This window comes from Azolla caroliniana, unplaced genomic scaffold (genome assembly GCF_043228905.1).
Source record: "Azolla caroliniana isolate FFs.n. ecotype wild unplaced genomic scaffold, voAzoCaro1.0.p SCAF_2, whole genome shotgun sequence".
NCBI lineage: Eukaryota > Viridiplantae > Streptophyta > Polypodiopsida > Salviniales > Salviniaceae > Azolla > Azolla caroliniana.
Window position 1 is genome coordinate 5,572,584 of NW_028230437.1, and position 22,988 is coordinate 5,595,571.

Below are 22,988 nucleotides of genomic sequence, written 5' to 3' on the forward strand. Positions count from 1 at the left end.
TTTTTTTCCATCTATTTCTCTCTTACATTCTAAGTATCAATTAATACACTATACTCATGGGATTCACGAGTTTCATATCTTCTTTCAAATATTTCTCTTTCTTGCAATCGATTCATAAGGAGCCTTATCTCATATTCTTCTTTCTCCTAGTCCAAAACCTCAGCAGTTCCCACCCGACTCATGCAACGATCCGGAGCCGAAAGGCACGACAATGCACCGGAATCAACATACCACACTTCCTCCGATTTGGAAGTGGTCTTCTTCATGGAGTTCACCTCGTGCTTCATCACCAAGGTTGGCCTGTTACCGTTCTTGGATCCTCCCGATCCCTTCGCGTAGTGTGAGCTTTGCCGGCCATCCTTGCTGGCCTTGCCGGATCCAAATTTGTCTGAATCGGCGCGTTTTCTCCAACACTCGCTTTCTTTGTGGCCTTTTTGCCACAGTACCAGCATTCCGTTGCAGTCTTCTCTTGCCGTCTTCCGATGCCACCATTACTCCCCCTGCTCCCAGAGGGTCCGGAACTGCTGTCACCACATTCTCTGTGCCTTTGTTCCTGGTCTTGTCGGCCGTCTCTATTGCGTGCCGACCCGCTTCATCCACCACGCCCACAGGACCGATCTGATTCCCTATACAGCATCCGGTTGTCAATGGGTGCACTAGTTGACACACCGGCATGGTTCTCCTCTACAAGGAGCATCGACTGTAAGTCGAAAAATGACGGCGTATTCTCCCTTGTACACACCGCCGTTCGGAACACCTGAACTTAGACACCAGGCCCCCAAGATAGACTTGTTCCATCTCGTCTTCCTCTACGGTAATGTTTATAGAGGCAAGTGAGTCACATATCTCTTTGATCCGGGCCGTGTAATCTGCCACCGACATGTCCTTCTGTTGGACATTGCTCAACTCCTGTCGGAGTTGCAACTTCCGGGCAGTAGTGCTCGCGGCGAAAACCTTCTTCAGGTTTCCCCAAGCCTCCTTTGGCGTCTTGGCGTCTCGGATGTGGCTCAGCAGCTGGTCTCCGACACTGGTCGCGAAGCAGTACATCACTCTGCTTGCCGATTGTTCCCACACTGGGAAATCCTTATGTGCCACATCAGGCACTGTTTCGTTGACTCCTTCGATGAAACTCCAGTAGCCATGCCCAAGCAGGTACTGGTGCATCTTGTACGACCAAGATGCATAGTTGGATCTGTCGAGTTTCTCCACAGGGAGCGAGCTAACCATTCCTCTATCCATCACTTCTCTGTTTGCTGTTCTCACAACCTGTTAGGGTTTGCTTTCAAGCGTTTGTCGATTGCAGAGGTTCTCAACCCTCTCGCTCTGATACCATATAAGCGATTACTTGCGGAAGCGTTAGAAAACAGAGAAAGCAGAGAATACACAGAGTACACGGGGGAGACAGAGAGAGCAGAACATAAAAGCTATATTCAAAAACAATATAGACACTCTCTGTGTTTATAATTGTGCTCAGTAGCAACATTTATACAAGTCCTCATGGGACTAACAGAAGTATCACGTACTTCAATGCTCACACGAGCATCTGACACTTACTACGAGACTATAACTACCTAGTAGTCTAAACTAATACTAGGCTTTCGGTTACCGATTGGATCCGGCTAACCGGCTCCCCAGCTCACCGGCTTACCGATCCGTCTCGCTCACCGGCTCAGGCTTATCAAGCTAATCCGGCTCCAGTTGAGCTTGCCGCTCAACATTGATCAAACACATAAATTGTCAATGCATGTCATCATTTTGTAGTCAATTTGCCCATTTCATTTTGATACCTTGAAGATGACAACAATCGATGAAAAAGCTATGAAAGTGAAGGACATCTTCAAAATAAATCAATATAAATAATGTTGAAAAGAGAAAAAAAGGGCCCATCAATGGACAACGCGATGAAAGAAGTAATTCCTTGTAAATCTTGGAGCAATCGTTCTTCGGCAACTGCACATGGTAGAAAAGTATTCAGACAAGTTTGTGAATTCTTGTTATTTTAACCAATATTTCATGCTTTGACTTTTTTAGCAACGTATTCGTAGCTATCATGATGCGATTATTTAAAGAATGGTTAAGGTTAGCAACACTCAATGCTCATACCTGTCTCAAATTTATGGAGTCATGATGTCACATGCTTAAGAGTGTTATGCACAGCATAACCAAGTTCCTTATCACAAATCATTTGTGAGCATATATGAGGAAATATTTACAAATGTCACATAATAAGATTGAAATATATATATAATCCAACTTTTCCTTGGTAAGACTCATGAGAAGAGAGTGGAGGATGTTTATGCTAAATTCGGGTTGTATGAGGCTCACATGGAGTTATGCGTTCGGGTAATGCTATGCTCTTCGAATGATGTGGTGTTTTGGAGTTGTTTTTGTGTTTCCTTTACACATATTATTTTCCTTTTGACATGCAAGTTGGCTTGTAAGATATGAGTTGTATATTATCCTATGTACATTGCCTTAACTAATGGAAGTTTTTTTTTTTTGGAAAAAAAAAAGACTCATGTTTTTCTTAGTCTCTTGTGGACCTCATATTGTGTCCATGTTCTTCAACTTGCTCGATTATCATGTAATATAATTTCTCTTAATGGGAAAAGAATATTGTGGTTCAAGACTTTTATGTATCACAAGTGGGACTTGTATTCCCACGTGGATATTTTAGTGGTCACACATTTATGTATTCTTTTGTCGTAATTGTTTATCTTTTAGCTCATATTACATGTCAATCAATGTATGATAAATGTATCAAAGACTATTAAAGAACTTTAAAATCATCATTCATGGTCATTGTTCTTTAATCATTGTATTAAAGACAATAAAAAGACCTTAAAATTGATTTTCATGCTCATTGTTTTTTAATTCTTAATAAAAAACAAGGAAAGGTTTTGAAATCTTCTAAGAGATAATGGCAAGTTCTCCAAGGTACTTGATTTCAATTTGATTCATTCTACCCATAATTAGTCATGCAATGAAATTCATTCATCTTAATAAAGGTTTAAGGTTGCATTTGATTCAACCGTATTTAGCCTTCCATATAACATTAATCTAATCATTGTTTCTGGTTAATATGCTTACTATTACATGAGCTTTGAGTGCATTTAAGTAATAGTTAAGAAATGGCAAGATTTCATCCTTGATAGGGATAAAGGCAGGAAAGGTTTCTGAAATCTTTGAGCAAATAATGGCATTGGCTTCAAGGTAGCTTATTTCATTTTGATTCATTTTATCCATCACTAGCCATGCAATAAAATTCATCAATCATAATATAGCTTTAAGATTGTATTTGATTCAATAGTTTTTATGCTTCCATACAACATTAATTCAATCAATGTTATTGGTTAGAATTTTTACTATTGTATGAGTTTTTCATGATTTATATAATTATAACAGTGCTATTGCTTTAATGGTTATGTAGTTTTTGGCCATGAGTCTCATCATTATTGTAATAAATTTGTATATAGTTTGTGTAAAATTAAACAAATTTATGTTTTTTTCAATGATTAACCTCCTATTTATTCTTTCTAATTTGTATTATTCATGTGGGTTAGGCTCGAGGGCAAAGTAGCCATCATCACAGGGGGGGCAAGTGGTATCGGTGAGGCGACCGCACGCTTGTTTGTTGAAAATGGGGCCTTGGTTGTAATAGGAGATGTCCAAGATGATTTGGGTACCCATCTTGCTAATGAGCTTGGCGGCCATGTTGCTGTTTATAAGCATTGTGATGTCACAATGGAGTCCGATATGGAGGGGCTTGTAACACAAGCAATGGCGAAGTGGGGAAAGCTTGACATAATGTTTAGTAATGCTGGTATTCACACAAGTTTTAAGGGTGGGATGCAAAACGTGGATATAACGAACTTCGACAATGTGATGAATGTCAATCTACGTGGTATGGTCCTCGCCGTAAAACATGCAAGTAAGGTTATGATTGAGACCAAAACAAGGGGTGTTATTATTTGTACTTCAAGTATAGCGGGTGTTACTGCAACGATAACATCTATTGAGTACACAATTTCTAAACATGGTCTTCTTGGGCTTATGAAAGGAGCAGCTAATGATCTAGGAAAGTATGGTATTCGTGTGAATTGTGTTTCGCCATCAATACTCGTAACACCACTATGCATGAAATACTTTCGTGATGTTTCTGGTGATCATTCGTTACAAGACCATGTGGTTCAAGATTTTGTTAACTCCGCTAATGTTCTTGTTGGTCATACATTCTCCGCATCAGATGTTGCAAAAGCTGTCTTATATTTAGCATCAGATGATGCTGCTTTTGTTAATGGCCACAACCTTGTTATTGATGGTGGAATAACTATTAAGGATCGAACATACCAAGAGATAAAGTAACTTTGCAAAGATACATTAACTTTACTATGGAAACAATCTATGATTATGTAATAAATGAGTTGAATAACGTGAATGATGTCTTCAAATGTTAAGGTGGATGAATGTCTCATCTACACATACAAGCAAGTATGTGAAGGCTTATTGTAATTTGTATACAATTTGTAAGTTTATACCATCTTCCTTTGTTACTTGAGTCATATTCACAAGCCATGCATGTGCAGCTACATGCACACACATGTGCACAAATATATCCGAGATCATTTTTAATGGTTACTGTTCTAATTTAGAGAATGATGCAGTTTAGACTTAACTGCATACATTGTCTTGGAGTAAACCCCACTCTATATTTGATTTCTCCATCTGCTACCTACTCTTCCTGCAGATATTATTGCTTGAGAGGCTATTTCGGGAAATAGCAAAAACTTAGGAGCATTTGAGTTTTGAGGGGGGATATGCGCAACTATTTTCCAATATTTTGAATATCGATCTCTTTACTCACCATAATTGAGTTCACCTTCCTCCATATATCTGAGACATCATGGCATAAGCAGCAGAATCGTTGTCATCCAACTGCATTGCCTCCTCAAAAGCTTTCTCTCCAAACTTCACATTGCCGCATTTTTGACATGCACCCAATATACTGTGCCAAACCACAAGATCAGGTGATGATGGCATTTTCTTCACCATTATTATTGCTTTCTCTAATTGACCCGATCGACAAAGAACATCAATAAGGCAACTTTGATGCTCAATAGCCGGACTAATACCATAGTCTTTACTCATTGCCTCAAAGTAAGATTGACTCTTATAAAACAAGCCTGCTCGACTACATGCATTGAGAACGACAACAAATGTTATCGGGTTAGGCCTTGGTCCTTCCCCTAGCATTCTATCAAACATACCGAAAACAATGTCGCTCTCGCCAAGTTGGGCGTATCCAGCCATGAGTGCATTCCAGGGTACAATATTCCGTATAGGAAGCTTGTTGAACACTTGTTGGGCTTTCATGAGGGAGCCACATTTCGCATACATATCGACTAATGTGCTCCCGACATAAAGATGAGTTTCTAACAACCCTTTACTTTCAATCTCAGCATGAATTTCACCTCCTCTGGCTGTAGCTCCTTGGTTTCCACATGCTTTTAAAGCACACATATAAGTAACTGGATCCGGTGTTATACCTCCCTTTTTCATATCATCGAAGCAACGGATTGCTTCATTACCATGTCCATGTTCAGCATATCCTGTGATTAATGCATTCCATGATACCACGTCCCGAACCACAAGACCATTGAACACTTCTTGTGCTTTTGCAAGGTAGCCACATTTGGCATACATGTTGATTAAGGCATTCGCAACCACAAGGTTTTTTCCCAACAACCCTTGTTTTACAATCTCTTCATGTATCTTACTTTCCTTTCCTGTGATGCCCAAGTTACCACAAGCTTTTAAACAACAAGACAATGTGATGTCATCTGGATTGATACCATCAAAGCTCATCCGTTCAAAACAATCGAGAGCTTTTTCACTGTGACCATTTTCAACATAACCTTCAATTAATGCATTCCATGACACAACATTTCGAATCAGAAGCTTGTCAAAAACTTCCTGTGCCTTTGAAAGGGAGCCACATTTAACATACATATCAATCAAGGTGTTCCCAAGCACAAGGTCTTTATCAAGGAAACCCTTCCTTTCTATCTCGTCATGCAAATACTCTCCTTTCTCTAAGTCTTTCATACTACCACATGCTTTCAAGCAGCAAATATAAGTGACATTATCCGGAGAGATGCCCTCTGCTTCCATCTCTTCCAAACATATAAGGGCTTCTGACCCATTACCAGATTCAGTATATCCTTCCATTAGTACATTCCAAGACACCACATTTCGAATTGGAAGTCGATCAAACACATGCTGCACAACATAATGTAACCCACATTTGGCATACATATCAACTAATGCATTACCTATCATGACATCACTTTCCAAGAAACCTCGCTTTTCAATATCAGCATGTATATAATGTCCCTTTTCGGCATCCGGTACATTTCCACATGCTTTCAAAACCCAAATAAACGTAACACCATCTGCACAAACATTTTCTTCTAGCATATGTTGATAGTTTTCCAATGCTTCTTGACCCTGGCCATTTTCAACATATCCTGAAATAACTGCAGTCCATGAGAACACATCCCGAACCGGAAGCTTATCAAACACTTCACAAGCTAAGACAATCGAACCACATTTCACATACATATCAATCAAAGCATTGCTGACGAGAATATCTTTTCCCAATTTTCCTCCTTTTCTTTCAATTTCTACATGAATTTCCTGACCCTTATTTAGGGCTCTGATGCTGCTACAAGCTTTTAACGCGAAAACAAATGCGACTGCATCCGGAGAAACACCATCTCTTTGCATTAGTTGGTAACATTCTAGTGCTTTCTCACAGTGGCCATTATCAACATACCCTGCAATAATCATTGTCCATGAAACAACATTTCGAATCTGAAGCTTACAGAGCGTTTGATGAGCTTTTGAAAGAAAACCACATTTCACATACATATCAATCAAGGTGCTTGCAACAAAAGGATCTGTCTCTAGGATTCCTATTCTTGCAACTTCAGCATGTATTTCAAGAGCTTTTTCCACATATTTTAGTTCTACGCATGCCTTTAACAATGCCACAAAAGTATACCCATTAGGATTCACGGACTTATCCTTTGTCATTTTCTCATAGATGATGAATGCATGTTCAGGGGTGCCAATTTCAACATAACTTGAAATGAGAGTATTCCATGATCTCTCATTTCGATATACTAATTGATCAAAAAGATGATGCGCATAATGAGTGATTCCAACATCTATCAACATAAGGAAAAGTGTGTTTCCTAGAGATGGATGAGTTTCAAGTCCGTTTTCATGCATGTACACATACAATCTCTTTGCGTATCCGGGGTTCCGAGCCAATCTACAGTTGTTTAAGATGCACACCAAATCCTCGAGAGTAGGATGAGGCAACAATCTCTTCTCCAATGTAAGCAAAGATGATGCTAAGCTAATAACCTTCATGTCATGAAAAGCACACTGTTTTGTTGAATCTCTACGTTTGCTCTTGCCATAGCCTGTTCTTGAGCCCCTGAACCCTAAACCTTGTATAGTACGTACCAAAGCTTAAATCAATCTTACCTTATTCGTCCATAAGCATGGTAATGCTTCCATGTCCTGTTTCTCTATCCTCTGCCATTGCTGATCCAAGCAAATTCAGGGTAATTTGCAGAAGTAGTCCTGAAGTCGGCCCAATTCACATGTCTAGCCCATGGCAAATTCTCCCCAAGGACGCCCCCAAGGTTTTTGACTCTCTTACTCGTTTGCCGACCATGGGACCCATCGAGAGGAGTATGTATACAAAGGGTTGGCTCATCATACGAAACTTGCTATCTTGTTTGCGTGAGAGGAAAAAAAGGGGTGGTTTCAAAAAACTCTCAAATACTACATTGGTACCATTGTGCTTAGATGAATGTAGCTTAGTAGTTATGATGGTTCAACAAAGACCACACTAATGGTCATGTGTTCTTTGGTTGGCAAGGAGAGAGAGAGAGAGAGAGAGATGGCTTATCAATGAGGCATGTCCTTTGTATATGTTGAGAGAGAGCTTCGTTTGTAAGTTTGTTTGAAGGAGACTTGAAAACTATGTGTCTGGTTCCTAGATTAGATGTTTGTCGCTTGAGTTAATGAGGTTATTTGGTAGAGACAAAAGGTCATGCATTTGACCCTTGCATTCAATTTATTACAATCGTAGACTACTGATAACGTAATTATTGAAAAGACTAAGGAGAATATAATGGTTTAAGGTACCTAATCAAGGTAAAATGTTGTCATGGATTAAGAATGTAAGTTTGTTTGAAGGAGACTAGAAAACCATGTGTCTGGATTAGATGTTTGTAGCTTGAGTTAATGAGGTTATTTGGTAGAGACAAAAGGTCATGCATTTGACCCTTGCATTCAATTTATTACAATCGTAGACTACTGATAACGTAATTATTGAAAAGACTAAGGAGAATATAATGGTTTAAGGTACCTAATCAAGGTAAAATGTTGTCATGGATTAAGAATGTAAGTTTGTTTGAAGGAGACTAGAAAACCATGTGTCTGGATTAGATGTTTGTAGCTTGAGTTAATGAGGTTATTTGGTAGACACAAAAGGTCATGCATTCAATCTATTACAATCGTAGACTAATGATAATGTAATTATTGAAAAGAATAAGGAGAATGATGGTTTAAGGTACCTAATCAAGGTAAAATGTTGTCATGGATTAAGAAGTGATAAAACTTATGACAATCATTTATCACATTCTTTCAACCCCCTACTTAGGTCCATAATGTTGATTCACCTTGGCTCAACTCATGATTTGCTTGACACTTTTGTGCTCAGTAATTAAAGCTTATTATTTATTTGATTTATCTCTAATCTAACACTCTTGTACCCTAGACTCTCTGTGCCATTAATCTCTTCGTAGCCCACTTATCCTACTTTAACCCTCCATTAACCTCTTCTTAATTCACCATATCCTCCTCCTTATTAATCATACTCCATCCAAACTTTTGACATGATCTACTGAATCACTTCTTAAAACCAAATGAATCTGTCTTTAACACCTTCATCAATTGACGTGCTCGACCATGTTAATCTCTCCAAGAGTCGTAACCCTTCCACTTTGGTAATCATACCCCGTTTCGGAAATATCTCTTTCCGGATGTACTCAAATTGATCGGCAATTGAAATACTTGTGTATTCTGGTTCCTCGAGAAATAGCCCCATCGAGAAGAAGAAGAAGAAGAAGAAAAAGCAGAGCAAATAAATGAGACCATCTCACCAAGCAGGTTCCTCAAAATGATCGGAAGCCTATTTTTGTAGTTTCCTCAAACATAATATATACACGCACTCTTCTTCTTCTTCTTCTTCTTCTTCTTTGAAGTTCTGCGTGTGTGCAGGTTTAATGGCGATGTCGGAGCAGCAAGCCGAAACAGCAGATAATGTCGACCTCGATGCTTTCAGACGTCTGTATCCTTCCGAATTCCTTCTTCAGTTCCTTAGCGATGGCGTTCGTCCCGATGGTCGCCCACTTGGTCGAGCTCGCTCCACTTCTATCTCCATCGGTAATGTCCTCTTCTTCTCGGAATATGTAATTCCTTGCATTCTCCGTAATTTCGTTGGTCACGTTTTTACTTCTTTCCTGCTCTCTTCTGTTTTTCCATGCCTATTTCATTTCCTTCTCTCCTCTTTCTCTTTCTCTTTCTCTTTCTTTTCTGCTACATCTTTACGTTTTTCTGGTCTTTTTATTAAAAAAAAAAGGCTTTGTTTTTTCTTCTCTTTTCATTCAGGCGCTTTGCCTAACACAGATGGTTCAGCAATGGTGAAGCTTGGAAACACGGTATGTATGCTTTTCTCAGTTACATTTCTATTGAAATTAATGAACCAAACTAAAAACATTTATTTTCATGCATTTCCTGGGACCTTTTACTCTCTTTTTTCTAGAATGTCAAGATCATTTACATTTTGTTTTGTCAACTTCTACTTTGTTGCACTGTAGTTATCTTCATTTCATTTTTTTCGTTGAATTTCATGCATTTTCTATTTATCTTGGGATACATTCTTCAATGATCATTTGCATCTTCATTTTTGTCATTGGCTGTCAAAATTTCCATTTCAATATCTCTTTATCTTCTGATGCATTTCACATAAATCATTCACATAAGTTTCTTTTATGATCTTTCTCAGACCATGGTTTCTGGGATTAAGTTGGAAGTAATGTATTCACATCAGGTTTTATTGTGATTCTTCTCAGACAATGCTTGCTGGCATTAAGTTAGAAGTTATGTCTTGTCCTGCCGATGCCCCCGATGAAGGTCGATTAGGTGAGCCTATTGTCCACACCATATATAAAAGAGAAGCCAATACATGATCTGATTGCACATTATTTCTTTCATGATGTGTTTGATACCCATGAATTGGACACACAAATTTTCTTTCAGAATGAGTCTGACATGAATTGAATTTGGCCTTAACAATATGTGCAAAATAAATTAATTGATTGCTCAAGTGTGCTTTCTCAATTTTTTTGATATACAAAAGGGAAACTGAGTACATGAAATGATTGCTCAAATTATTTTCTTTCTATATGTGCGGCAGTTATTGAGTTCCAGATGCCACCAGTGTGCTCTCCCTTGGTGCGTCCTGGCAGACATTCTGAGCTAGAACCGGTGATTACGGAACAGTTAAAAAATGCACTTTTCAGGTCATTGTCTGGTAGTTTGTTTACATTCTATGGAAGTCTATGGTGAATTAGCTGGAATGATCACATTGCGATGATTGGTTGAGACTTTTACCACATTTGCTTGAAAATTTTAAGATTGATATGCTTATATTTGAATGTAGAATGTAAAATGAGAATGATATGTTGTGCACAAATACCATTTTCTTAATACTGTTTTCCTGTGGTCAATTTGGTTACTGTGGTATAACTGTGGTATAACTGTGGTTTCTGAATTGTTTCGAGGTTTTAACTGAATTGATCCTTAAAAGTTGTGGTTTACAGTTCTTCAATGATAGATTTGCGAGACTTGAGCATTGCAGCGGGAAAAGCAGCATGGACAGCTTATCTGGTATAAGTCACTTTTCAAATACCTGATTATAATATTTAACCAAAGCAAGAAATATATGCATTATGTTCTTTTGTTTCTAATGTAGGACGTCTATTGTTTGGATGCTGATGGGTCCCTCTTTGATGCGGCTTTACTTGCTGCCATTGGAGCTTTAGGCCATCGTCAGTGAATTTGTCCTATATTTATGCAATCGTGTGGTATTTAGTGTAAACATAATTTCATATTTCTTTGTTTTCACTGCTGTTCTATGTTATCCGTGTAGATATCTCTCTCAGGAACTAATGGTAAATGTAGTCTTCTATTTATAGGGCAGAATAGGAATGTCACATTCTTCGTTGCATAATTTTTAGGATACCCAGCAATCAGATGATGACTTACATGCAAGCATTCATAATGGAAAATGTCAAGGGCTCTTTTCAGAAATCGAAGTGTCTCTTTTTATAACAATTGATTTTTCGTCTATTGTGAATGGAACGTGAATGTCTTTTATTGTGAATGGAACATTTCGTCTATTGTGAATGGTTTTACCTTTTTATTGGAACGTTTGTTCTTTCAAGTTCACCATCAAACACTTATTCTACTCTTTAAGTTGAGATACATAGATACACATACATACATGTACAAAATATTCAAAATTGCAGGCGAAATGGTTATGTTAGGATTAGATTCCTATGCTTAAGTTGACACAAGATACAATGAAGAGATATTAATAACATTGGTTCTTGAATGTCATTCACATAACTGGGTGGGAGGAAGATTGATTGGGTGATTCTTTCTTCACAGTGAAAATTCCTGATATTGCTGTTAGCGAGGACGGTAAAGTATTTCTACCCAACATGAGCAATGGGGAAGGTGCTCAGAAGCTACAGAACGTGCAAGGTAGGAAGTTGAAACTCGGAAGAATTCCAGTGGCATTGACATGTGCCATTCACTCCAAGTATATACTTCCAGACCCAACGTCAGAAGAGGAGTCTATACTGAACACTACTCTCACTATTGTGTCCGACTTCTCTGGCAAGTTGATATCATTCTATAAACCTGGTGGTGAAATTTTGGCAACTACTTCAACTATTCAGGTAAAATATGTATCTTTTAATCTGTGTACCTTAATCCTTTCACACTTGAAAATTCTTGCTTTATATGCTTGCTGTCTTGTTTGAAGGTATTGGCTTAAATCATGAACAATTTACTTGTGAACATGCTTTTTACATTTGAAAAACATTGCTTTATGTGCTTGGATGTGTGATACCTGGTATAATTGCTTTATATATGTACTCGAGTATATTGATAAGCATCATATGACTGTGAACAGGATTGCATTGCTTTGGCAAAATTCAGGATCAAAGAACTCCAGAAGATCTTTGATGAAACATTTTCAACAGATTCTGAGACTGCTATGGAAGCTGATTAAAAATTCATTTCCATATTTATATATATCTTAGATATGTAGCTTAGACAAGATATAACTATATAGCATTAACAGAGTCTAGAAACTCAGTTTTGACACACAGGCCTTGATTCTACTGACTTCGACATCTAGAGTTTTTTTATTGGATCCTTTGTATTGTCTCACAAGGAAATCAAATGTGTTTAAATATTTACTTTCAACATTCTTTTCATTTTTCCAATGTTTGTTGAAGCAATGAATCTTCTTGAAATTCATAGCAATTTTTGCTTGTTGGAGCTTCAAAGAAAACGTTAGCAGGATGTGTTGAAAAAAGCACCACACCCAAGGGCTCATTCATTACTATCTCAAGCTAGTCTACGATATTAATGAGTCTTGATCTTTTAAAAATTGCGGAATGTTAGTTTAAATGCACAATTTGTTTCCATTTGAGGCATCATTTTGTAGTTGACACATTAACAAAAGATCAAAAAATTCAACCCGGCAATTACATAGCCATGGCATTAACCTTCAGCATGCCTCTTTGTTAGTCTCTTGCGTAAGTCAGGGTGCTAACAAGGGTGTTTTAGGCAACTTAGCTTAAAATAGTCAAGAGAGTAGTATCACTCTTGTAAAATGGTCACGGAGTTGATATGATGCAGTATCAAGCTCTTGTAAAGAGAGTAATAAGAGTAAAATTCAAAGGGAAATAAACAAATGATTTGTATGCTAAACACATCAGTAGTTACAAGTTGATTTATCAACATGAGCTTTTCAATAGGTTCACATTATTATTATTCGTCTCATCATGTTGCCCATGAGGTTGCTTCATTTTGTAATGAGGAAGTCCTTAGTTACTTTAGTACTTGAAGAGTCTATAGCACAATGATTTAGAATAGTTAAGGCTCTAGATATGTCAATATTTTAAGTGAGGGTTTTGTGATGAAGGTACATCTCTTAGTCTTTTCATCTCATAATTACTTCCACAACGGTCATATGCCAGAAGACTATGTTTTGTAACTTCAAATTCTCTCTCTTTTGTCTCTCTTTAATAAAAATATCATTTGTGTTCCTCTTTCTCTTTTGTTAAGCCAACTCATTGGGAGGGCAACTATCAAAATTTCTTGTGTGTTTCACATGCACATCAAACTCCACATTTATTAACAAAAAAATTGAATAATCATTGACATAGCATTTAAAACATAATACGAGTTGGATCAAAAAACTTTAAACAAGAATAGTTTTATAATTCACATCTAGCTTATCACATATTTGCACTATGTTTGTGGATAATTTTTAGGATAGGCACATGTATTAGTACTTATAGACCATGCAATGTAAATGTAGATTGTCTAAGGCCATGTGGCTGACCTGTGAATCATGATAACAAAGACAAACTTTGGAATAAGGTCAAGTATGGCATCATTGTGTGTATCACGTTGTTATGGTTGGGTAGCTCTTTGATCAGATCCTTGATAAACATATGCATTTGAAATTGAAAGCATGGGCATTCACTATCAACTCAAAAGTGGTCAAGTTGAGCATGTGTCAATGCCTTTGCTATGATTGATATAAAATTCCATTGATTGACTAGGGCATCCATTAATACTTACTCTTCAAATGTGGAACAAAGAAAAATGGAGGGAAATTTTAGTACATTTCATGATGTGTGTGTGTGTGTGTGTGTGTATCTTGATGATAAACTTGGATAGAAATTGCCCAAGTGCTTTGTCGAAGAGGTGGTACCACTAATATCAAAATCTCTTGGTGGGACATTGCACTATCTACATGTAAGTGCACTAAATTAACGTCACAAGTTTGCTAGCCATTCTAGTTCGCAAAACACATAAGAACACACTCCCCTCAAATAGTACTTGCAAGAGTGCAATCTTCAATTATTTTAATTCCTTCATAACACAAAAATTCAATGTTCTCATTGTAAAGGAGCTTGAGACTTGCCCATTGGAACTAGTTGGAATGGAAGCGTGGTGTTAAATTCATTCAGTTGAAGGTGTGGGGTGTCTTCCCATCTTCTTGGTTGGGATGAAAAGGAAACTTGAAGACCACCGTTTAATCACATGACAAGCCTTGTGTTAGCAAGGAATAACATAATGCTTTCTTGTTTCCTAGATTGATGATGTTGATGTATCCACTCTCAAAGTTTCTCTTATGGATCTTGAGTACAACAATCCTAGCTTAATATGTCCCTCGAAAGCCTCGAGCCATTGCGTTTGGTACATGACTTCATAGTGGAAATTAATCAACCAATCAATTAATCATAGTTCCAACGATTTCGTACTTTCTACCACAATTGCCCCATGGGAATAAAAGTCATTTGAATGACCAAGTTCATTCAACAAAAAGTATACAATTGTGGAAGAAAAGAGTGACAATCATGGGAGTCATGTGTTTGAGGTGGGAAGTGCCCTTGAATTTGGAGTATTATATAGTGATGAAAGGGTGTGTGTAAGAACTCGATCTGGGTTTTGGTAGCATTACTCTCGCCAACAATCCATCAACCAATTCATCACTCTAGTCTTTGATTTCCTCAAATCCAAATGATCAATTGATCGATTGATCACTCTAGCCTTTGATTACCTCAAATCCCAACGATCAATAGGGTCTTTGATTTACCTCAGATTCCATTATTCAAACCTCAATACCATCCATTGAACAATCAATCTGGTCTTTGATTACCTTGGATACCATTGATCAAACGACCACTTTGATCTTTGATTACCTTAGATGCCATTGAATGATCAATCTGGTCTTTGATTACCTTGGATACCATTGATCAAACGATCACTTTGATCTTTGATTACCTTGGATACCATTGATCAAATGACCACTTTGATCTTTGATTACCTTAGATGCCATTGAACGATCAATCTGGTCTTTGATTACCTTGGATACCATTGATCAAACGACCGCTTTGATCTTTGATTACCTTAGATGCCATTGATCAAATGGCCACTTTATTCTTTGATTACCTCAGATACCATCATTTGAACCTCAAATACCATCTCGATCGAATGATCCTTGGATTACAATCGATGGAACCGAGTCCCGACCACTTTGTTCTTTGATGCCTTCGGATACTAAATAGAATAGGAGCTGCTTATTTAAGATAGAGAGAATTGCCCATTTGGGAAACACAACAGAGAGACAGACAAAGAAGAGTGTGTGAGACGCAGAGGAAGAGCGAGAGACAGTTTGTGAAGAATTCTTTTTAGCTATGGCTACCAAGAGGTCGAGCCTTGTGTCAGATCACTTCTCTCAGAAGAAAAAGAAGCAGAGCGAAGTCCATGCAAAAGCTCCCTCGTCGATTCTCAATGGAAAAAAGACCATTGCCACCTTAAATGCCCCCAAACTGCAGAATGTTGCTCCTTTCTCTGATCCTAGGATCGACCTTAATGGTAAGTCTCTTGAAACCCTAAGTTTTTCTGTATTCTTTTTTTGCTTCTTGAAATCCTAAAGTTTCCTGATGTTTGTTTTGTTTCTCCTTCTTCCAACTGTAACCTCTGGAAACTTTTTCCCCTTTCTGTTTTTTTTTTGTGTAGCTCGATTCTTATTGTTTCCTTTCGAACCCTAATTTTTCAGATTTTTTTTTTTTCAGTCGTCTTTTGTAACGAACAAAAACTCGAACAGTTCTCATCTTCTTTGATACTTCCTACTCTGTAAACCCTAACTTCTCCTGATAATTTTTCTCTGCCTTCTCTTCTTTGTAAGAAAGAAGGGAGCTTCCCCCCCCCCCCCCCCCCCGTGTCTGATGCTTGCTTTCTTCTGCAACTAAGAAACGAAGTGGAACTATTCTCTCTTATCTTGTCTGACGCATGACTTCATAGAGTTAAACCCTAACTTTTCCTATCTGAAACGATTTGTTTTTTTTCATTTTTTTCATTTCTGTAATCTCTATTTTGGAGCAAAGTAGTTTCTCGGAACCCTAACTTTTCCCTGAGTATTTCTTCTTTGAAGTAAAAAAAGAGAATGAAAATGTTTTCCCTGATGATTTCTTCGTCCAAAACATATGAAATGGCGAAGAAAGTTTTCCTGGAGGTTTGTTTTTTTCCTGATGGACATGGTGATGTCTTATACAGATCAATACGATGACCTTGAAGAAACGCTTAGACAATTTGATATGGACATGCATTATGGCCCTTGCCTCGGATTGAAAAGATTGGAAAGATGGGAGAGAGCCCATAGAATGGGAATGCAACCCCCAATCCAGGTGAAAGAGATAATTGAGAGAGTGAGTGGAGCCCCTACATGTGTTTGGGAGAGCAGAGTCTAAATAAATGGATTCGATGCTCTTCATCAGATGATGGATTCGCTTCATTTCTTGCGAAGCATTATTCCTGCATAGAAGTCGTTGATAGGGTATGGGGAAAAACTCCAAAATATCCACGAGTCTTTCCTTTGTATTACCCGAATGCCCCTAAGGCTCTTTTTTCCCTCCAGGATTTGCTTCACATCTTTATGAAGCAATTTTGTCTGTTGAAACTGTGCTCTACTTTTGATTCTGGTAGAAAATTTGAGCCCCAAATTTACAGATTTGCATCATTTCGTTGAGGAGCATTTTTTGTGGTGGTTTCTGTTTCCCCTGTTTGTATGAGTTTAGGTTGTGTGAATGAATTCCAATTGTAAGTCTAGCTTTTGCTTTTTATGGGAAGACATATCTTCTTCTTTGTTCTCTCCTGTTGGAAATGTTAATGTTCGTTGATTGTCTCAAGTAACTTTACATGATATAATTGTAGCTCCATTAATATAATCTTCTGTTGGTATCTCCATATATGGATATTGGGTCCTAATTCAGGACAAAGATCTCAAAGTTTGCACTTATACCCCAGGATGTATGATTTTCTGAACTGATTTAATCATGTGTTTAGTCGTAATTTCAATGTGATTAACCTACAACCAAGCATGTGTAAGTAATTTCCAATTGTGCAAGCATACATGGTATATGGGTGATTGGTCCTATTTAATAAGGCAGCCTAATACACTAATGATTGTTAACCAGATGTACCAGATGAAGCTGACCATGGAAATTTTAGATAATGTGGGTAGGCTTTTCATGCCATAAACAGATTGGTTGAGCTGACCTTTGTGTATTGGGATGGGGCTTGTAATTGGTGCCAAGGAGTAATAATCAATAAGGATAATTAGGAGTTTTGTGTGTTGTTTATCATTAATCAACAACAAAAGTTTATTAATAACCATCCTACCCTCGATCAATCATGAATAAAGTCCGAGTACAGATTGAGTAATGCTACTTTCTATGACTTTGCCATTAGGTTCCAAGGAATGGAAATATTTGGGTACTTAGGAGGTTCCAAGGAGTTTTATTTGTTTAGTTTATTTCTGTCTCCTTTTGCAACACTTCTACAACCTCCTTTAACCATAGCTAAATTCTCGATCCACTAAGAACTCATATTTGTGCTCTTGTGCACTACTACCTCCTTTATTGTAAGGGAAAGAGTCGTCCTTTTGCAATAAATGCAGTTAGGTGGAGTTTGCATAGGTGAGTGTGAGCTACATATTCCAACGAGGTACAAAGAATGTGGAGACTTTCTAGATGTCATAAGAATCAATAGGTTAAAGTACTTTATTGATTCAATTAGGATTGTGCGACCATTCTCAATTGTTGGGCTATTTTGCGTGGGTAATCCCATTAATAAACGGAACCTTAAAAATGTAAACTTGTGGATCATCATGACTAGTTAAGGATTGCCAAATATCTAAGGACTTTTAGTAACTAAAATGAAAGGAGAAAGTATGAAAGAATATAGAGGTTTTCCACTCCTTTGATTGGGAAGAGGATCATGTCAAATGGTTTTGGAAAATAAAACTATCAAAAGAGAGAAAGATCATTAGACACAACTCTTGTGCCAAAGATGATGATCACATACTAACGATGATTAATAAGTGACAAGGATTAAAGAAATAATATATTAAGGATGCTTAACCACACCAATTACCCCTACCTAAGCAAAAGACAAAAGTTAAATACAAATCTCTGCAATATTTGATACCACCAAATAAACACCCAGTCTCAAGTTCTAGGATAATTGGTTTCTCATTTATACCGCTACATCCATGAAAATTCTCCTATAAAATCGGTCTCATAATAATGTACCATTTTTTTTGTCTAGAATGGGAGGCATATAGCCCATGAAGGAATGTATAAGACAAACAATTAGGATGATTGACTACTTGTCTATCAAACAAGATTGTCAATGATTAAAAACAACAATGTCTTGTAGAGCTTGGTGAAAATGTATATCCGACAATACATTGTTTATAGGAAGGGATGCTGACAATGCCTTAGCATTTGGATGAGCGCTAGCTTTTGTTTGCATATTGATTCAACAAAACTTCCTATTTTTAATTGATACGTAAACCTTGAAGTATGAGAGAGACAAAATATGCGATGAAGGAACACCATGAACGACGACTTGTCTCATAAACTCACCTACCATTTAGTTTCTTAATGACTCGATGGGAACAATCATGTGTTGAAGAAAGTAGAAGTTTAATCTACAGGGACAAAAGCCATGCATTGTTTGAATGCATGCATTCCAGTTCAAACCAAAGATAATCTGGATGATGATGATTATGATGATGCTGAGTATATATACCCTTGACATGGGAGCATCATCCGACGCTTTTCCATTCGAGAAATGCATCATCATACGTTGTGTGTGCATGTGTGTCGCATACATGCATACATGTGGATGTGTTTGTGGATGGAGCCCTTGATGCCATGCCGATCTGTGTCATACATGCATGCATACATGTGGATGCGGGTGCAGATGTAGTCCCCCCCCCCCCCCCCCAGGGATGCAATACGGATTTTATGTAGTGCATGCATGCATGGTACATTTGTGCATGTATGCACAACTGTGAGGAGGGGGGGGGGGAGCATTTTGGGAAAGAAGGGAAGGCTGGAGGGGCATTAGTGAAATAAGGAAAGGTTGGAGGGGTATGTGTGGAAATTAACGGAAAAGAGGGAGGGGCATTTCGGGAAATAAGGAAATAGTTGGGAGGGGCATCTGGGGAATTAACCAAAACGCCTGTCACGCAGCCTTTCTTCTCTGGCTCGATTCCATTCAAAGCGTTTTGTTTTGGCGGCAGCTAATAGCTATGGCGAAGAAGCAGCAGCCCACCAATCCTCCCTGCAGAGACGTCTCTGAGGCCGATGGCGCTCGCAGCTATGTCGATTTCCCCGTCTTCTCTCCATCCCCCAGCGACTTGCCCCCACGCAGAAAAGCTCAGCCCCCCCGCGCCAAGACGGACGCCACACCTGTACGTATTGCTCGAAACCGTAGAATCACCCTTTCTGGCTTGGTTCCTAACAGATCGGATGCGAAGAAGAAGGTACATACCTCTACAACTGTGAGTTTAGTTTGTCGTGTACCTCCTGCTCCTCCCTCAAATCATGACCAGGCCCAAGCTTTGGTCATTCCTGATCGCAAATCGAAACGATTGTCTTTCCCGTTTCCTACTGTTTCCCAACCTTCTGTTTCCAACACAGCAGAAGAAGCTCCATTCCTTCATCACCATTCAGAATCTTCACGTCATCAATGTAAAGAAGAAGTTTCTTCATCTTATACCACTACTATGTCGGCCAAGCATCCTTATCATCACCAGATACATCGGGATAAAGCTTCTGCAACTGAGATTTATAATTCAAGTAAGTTTGCCTACGGATCTCCTCCCTCATACAATCGTACATTGTATAATGATTTCGCCTATGGTTCTCCTCCGCCTTCTATTGGTAGCCATCTGAGACAGAAGAGTAGAGAAGAAGATGTTGATAATAGATTCCATTCTTCTCCCCTCGACAATGATGATCATCCAAGTGATCAGACTAGAAAAGGAGTTATAGAACGTTCCCTCTATAATGATGACCATTGGCGAAACCAGAATAGAAAAGAAGAGTATGAAACTTCCCTCTACAATGATGGCTATCAGAGAAATCAGACTAGAAAAGGAGATGTGGAAATCTCCCTCTACAATAATGATCATTCAAGAATGCCGACTGGAAAAGAAGATATGGAAAATCTGATGTATAATGTTAGTCATCTTAGTGATCAAACTGGTAAGGAAGACATGGAAAATCCCTGCTATAATGATGGTCATTTGAGAGATTGGACTGCAAAAGAAAATGTGCAAGATGGTTGTGGCTCAAGAGAGTATGTGCAAGATGGGTCTAGCTCTCCTCTCTCATATAATCATGGGTACTGGGAAGGGGATGTGCATAGATCAATGACACCATCGAAGCAAAAGTCACCATCATCATTCTGTCTTCGGGCTAATGAGCATAGTAAAAGTGTGTTAGATGTTCACAACATAGCTAAGCAAATGGATCTCAAAGAATCACATTTCCAGAAAGTCTCATCAAGAATGAGGGTTAGTGAGGTTAGTAGAAGTATTCAAGGTGTTCATAACCGAGGGAAGCAAATCGATAGCAAAGAATCACATGTTCGAAGAGCAGTCAATAATGAGCTGAATCAAAGTGCTCAAAATGTTAACAACTTGTCCCTGGATTTGAAGCAAGTGGATATCAAAGAATTGCATACCCAGATAGCTCAATTGGAATGTGGCCCTAATGAGCACAATAGAAGTGTGCAATATGTTCACAACTTAGCTAAGCAAATGGATCTTAAAGAATCACATATCCAGAGACGCTCATCAGAATTTGCAGCTATTGAGGGAAATCTAAGTGTGCAAAATGTTCACAATTTATCTACAGATGTGAAGAAAATGGACGTCAAAGAATTACATTTCCGGAGAGTTAAAGAGATCAATCAAAGTGTGCAATATGCTCACAACTTATCTACAGATGTGAAGAAACTCGACCTTAAAGAAGCATATTTCTGGAGAGATAATGGGCTCAGTCAAAGTGCAGATGATTTGCACGATGTGTCTACAGATTTAAAGCAAATGGATAAGAAAGAATCACATATCCAGAGAGAATCATTTGGACTTGCAATGAATGAACTCAGTATAAGTGGAAACTTTGAGCAGGAAGATGAATTCACCAAATTTGTAGAAACCGGAGAGAAAAGTAGTGCAGCTAATGAGCTCAATAGGAGTATTGAGCAAGCAGATGAGCCTACAGGGTTTGTAGAGTTCGGATGGAGGACTAACAGAAACCCTATATTTCCTTGGGAAAGAAGACATCAGGAATATTCATTGCGAAAAACCACATGTCACCCTTTTATTTCTCCCACTATTGGCCATTCAGAAGAGTCTACGCATCAGGAAAAACCAGCGTTTGATACATGCCCTGAGGAATTTTATGAACATGATATAGACTTTGGTGCTAGTGTAAGCATGACATACTCGTCTGAACTACTTAATGTTTCCGCGGATTGCAGTTCCTGTGGTAGTACTGACACATCTGAATTAAGTGCAATTCTCCAAAATTACTGTGATAACCATGCGGAGGCCAAAGGACGAACAGGGGAGGAGAGATTAAAGGAACAAGCAGTGAATCAGTCTTCATCTGGTTTAAGGGAGAGTGCGGAGAGCAAATATTTTTCGGCAGAAAGCCAGGTATTGAATTGCACAAAAAACTCAAAGGAGAAGAAACATAAGAAGGTCAAAGGCTCCAATACTGAAGCTTTGGATTCAGGAATAGAGAAATCTTTATCAACTCAAGAAGGAAAAGAAAGCATGGATTCTGAATCTCTCTTCCATGAGGCAATAAGAACAGCAAGAGCTTTCCTTAGGTTGCTATCCATGTCTGTAATGGAGGCTTCTAATAATGAATATAACCAGCTTTTCCAAGTTGCTGGCAAACCTGCTATCATCTTCGCACATCCTCATCATATGAAGTACGGAGCACAAGCTTTAATCAATAAACTGATATTTCAAGAGTTTGATGAGTCATCTTATAGTGGCACAAATAGGAATGTGGATCAATCAATTCTGCTGAATGAGTTTAAAAGAATTTCCATGACAGCTTCGATTGACGCTATTGGCCCTTCGAATGAGCATTATGATGCATGGTTCCATAGGTTTTGTAATTGGAAGCTTCTGCTAATGGAGAAGAATATGCCATGGCTAATAAGTTGGAGATACTATCTCTTGGAGACATTCTTAGAGGCTATGAAGCATGTATGGAAATCACACCTATTAGCCCAATCCTCACATGGGGTTATCAGTTTGTATGAAGTGAAAGAGAGGACGCGATTTCATGGTGTGATTATGGAAGTTGTTGATCCTGACCATGATGATACATTATTTCTACCTGAAGTTCAGCTCTTGGTTAACCCGGGGTTTCATCTCCAGTATAGCACTATAAAGGCTCAAGTGTATTTGCTTCCTAGAATTGCAAGTTTCGATAGCCACATTGTAGTTAAGCACAGAGATTGAAGAGAGGCTATTAGGATCTTTCTTAAGAGAGCTTATCATGTGCATATGTCCTCTTTCTCTTTGATTTTGGTCATCTTGTGTATTGACTCACCATAGTGGCTAAGAATCCTATGGCTGTTTCTCATCTTGACCATGTAAATTCACCTCCAAACCTGTGGTATATATCTATCCCTGCTCTAATCTTTTATTCCAA

General features: G+C 38.4%; 5 protein-coding genes across 6 annotated transcripts; 4 read left to right on the forward strand and 1 right to left on the reverse strand.

Annotated features, from left to right (window-relative positions):
- The first annotated feature begins 2,807 nt into the window (after nucleotides 1-2,807).
- LOC147867211 (short-chain dehydrogenase reductase 3b-like) lies at nucleotides 2,808-4,553 on the forward strand. Of its 2 annotated transcripts, none has more exons than XM_087315001.1 (2): nucleotides 2,808-2,937; nucleotides 3,564-4,553. In XM_087315001.1, the coding sequence occupies exons 1-2, from the start codon at nucleotides 2,921-2,923 to the stop codon at nucleotides 4,363-4,365; spliced, it is 819 nt and encodes a 272-aa protein (XP_087171127.1). In that variant the 5' UTR covers nucleotides 2,808-2,920; the 3' UTR covers nucleotides 4,366-4,553. The 2 variants fall into 2 exon arrangements, with proteins under 2 accessions (XP_087171127.1, XP_087171128.1); XM_087315002.1 differs by lacking the exon at nucleotides 2,808-2,937 and adding an exon at nucleotides 2,974-3,213.
- Nucleotides 4,554-4,699: 146 nt separating this feature from the next.
- On the reverse strand, nucleotides 4,700-7,692 carry LOC147867212 (pentatricopeptide repeat-containing protein At2g03380, mitochondrial-like). Its single transcript, XM_087314999.1, has one exon. The coding sequence runs from the start codon at nucleotides 7,435-7,437 to the stop codon at nucleotides 4,876-4,878; it is 2,562 nt and encodes an 853-aa protein (XP_087171125.1). The 5' UTR covers nucleotides 7,438-7,692; the 3' UTR covers nucleotides 4,700-4,875.
- A 1,608-nt stretch (nucleotides 7,693-9,300) lies between these two features.
- LOC147867213 (3'-5'-exoribonuclease family protein) lies at nucleotides 9,301-12,639 on the forward strand. Its single transcript, XM_087315000.1, has 8 exons — nucleotides 9,301-9,525; nucleotides 9,751-9,800; nucleotides 10,215-10,284; nucleotides 10,559-10,664; nucleotides 10,965-11,031; nucleotides 11,117-11,192; nucleotides 11,815-12,107; nucleotides 12,344-12,639. Exons 1-8 carry the CDS (start codon nucleotides 9,366-9,368, stop codon nucleotides 12,440-12,442), a joined length of 921 nt encoding a protein of 306 aa, XP_087171126.1. The 5' UTR covers nucleotides 9,301-9,365; the 3' UTR covers nucleotides 12,443-12,639.
- Nucleotides 12,640-15,563: 2,924 nt separating this feature from the next.
- On the forward strand, nucleotides 15,564-17,102 carry LOC147867214 (uncharacterized). The gene is made up of 2 exons (XM_087315003.1): nucleotides 15,564-15,831; nucleotides 16,513-17,102. The coding sequence occupies exons 1-2, from the start codon at nucleotides 15,651-15,653 to the stop codon at nucleotides 16,704-16,706; spliced, it is 375 nt and encodes a 124-aa protein (XP_087171129.1). The 5' UTR covers nucleotides 15,564-15,650; the 3' UTR covers nucleotides 16,707-17,102.
- A 2,438-nt stretch (nucleotides 17,103-19,540) lies between these two features.
- On the forward strand, nucleotides 19,541-22,988 carry LOC147867215 (uncharacterized). Its single transcript, XM_087315004.1, has one exon. It carries the CDS (start codon nucleotides 19,556-19,558, stop codon nucleotides 22,793-22,795), a length of 3,240 nt encoding a protein of 1,079 aa, XP_087171130.1. The 5' UTR covers nucleotides 19,541-19,555; the 3' UTR covers nucleotides 22,796-22,988.

Excerpts from the sequence above, each read along its gene's own strand:
- LOC147867213 (XM_087315000.1), top strand. The coding sequence starts at position 9,366 with ATGGCGATGTCGGAGCAGCAAGCCGAAACAGCAGATAATGTCGACCTC. Across the intron at positions 10,285-10,558 it reads CCCCGATGAAGGTCGATTAG|TTATTGAGTTCCAGATGCCA; the intron begins GTGAGCCTATTG and ends TATGTGCGGCAG. Across the intron at positions 12,108-12,343 it reads CAACTACTTCAACTATTCAG|GATTGCATTGCTTTGGCAAA; the intron begins GTAAAATATGTA and ends GACTGTGAACAG.
- LOC147867212 (XM_087314999.1), bottom strand. The coding sequence starts at position 7,437 with ATGAAGGTTATTAGCTTAGCATCATCTTTGCTTACATTGGAGAAGAGA.
- LOC147867215 (XM_087315004.1), top strand. The coding sequence starts at position 19,556 with ATGGCGAAGAAGCAGCAGCCCACCAATCCTCCCTGCAGAGACGTCTCT.
- LOC147867214 (XM_087315003.1), top strand. The coding sequence starts at position 15,651 with ATGGCTACCAAGAGGTCGAGCCTTGTGTCAGATCACTTCTCTCAGAAG. Across the intron at positions 15,832-16,512 it reads TCCTAGGATCGACCTTAATG|ATCAATACGATGACCTTGAA; the intron begins GTAAGTCTCTTG and ends TGTCTTATACAG.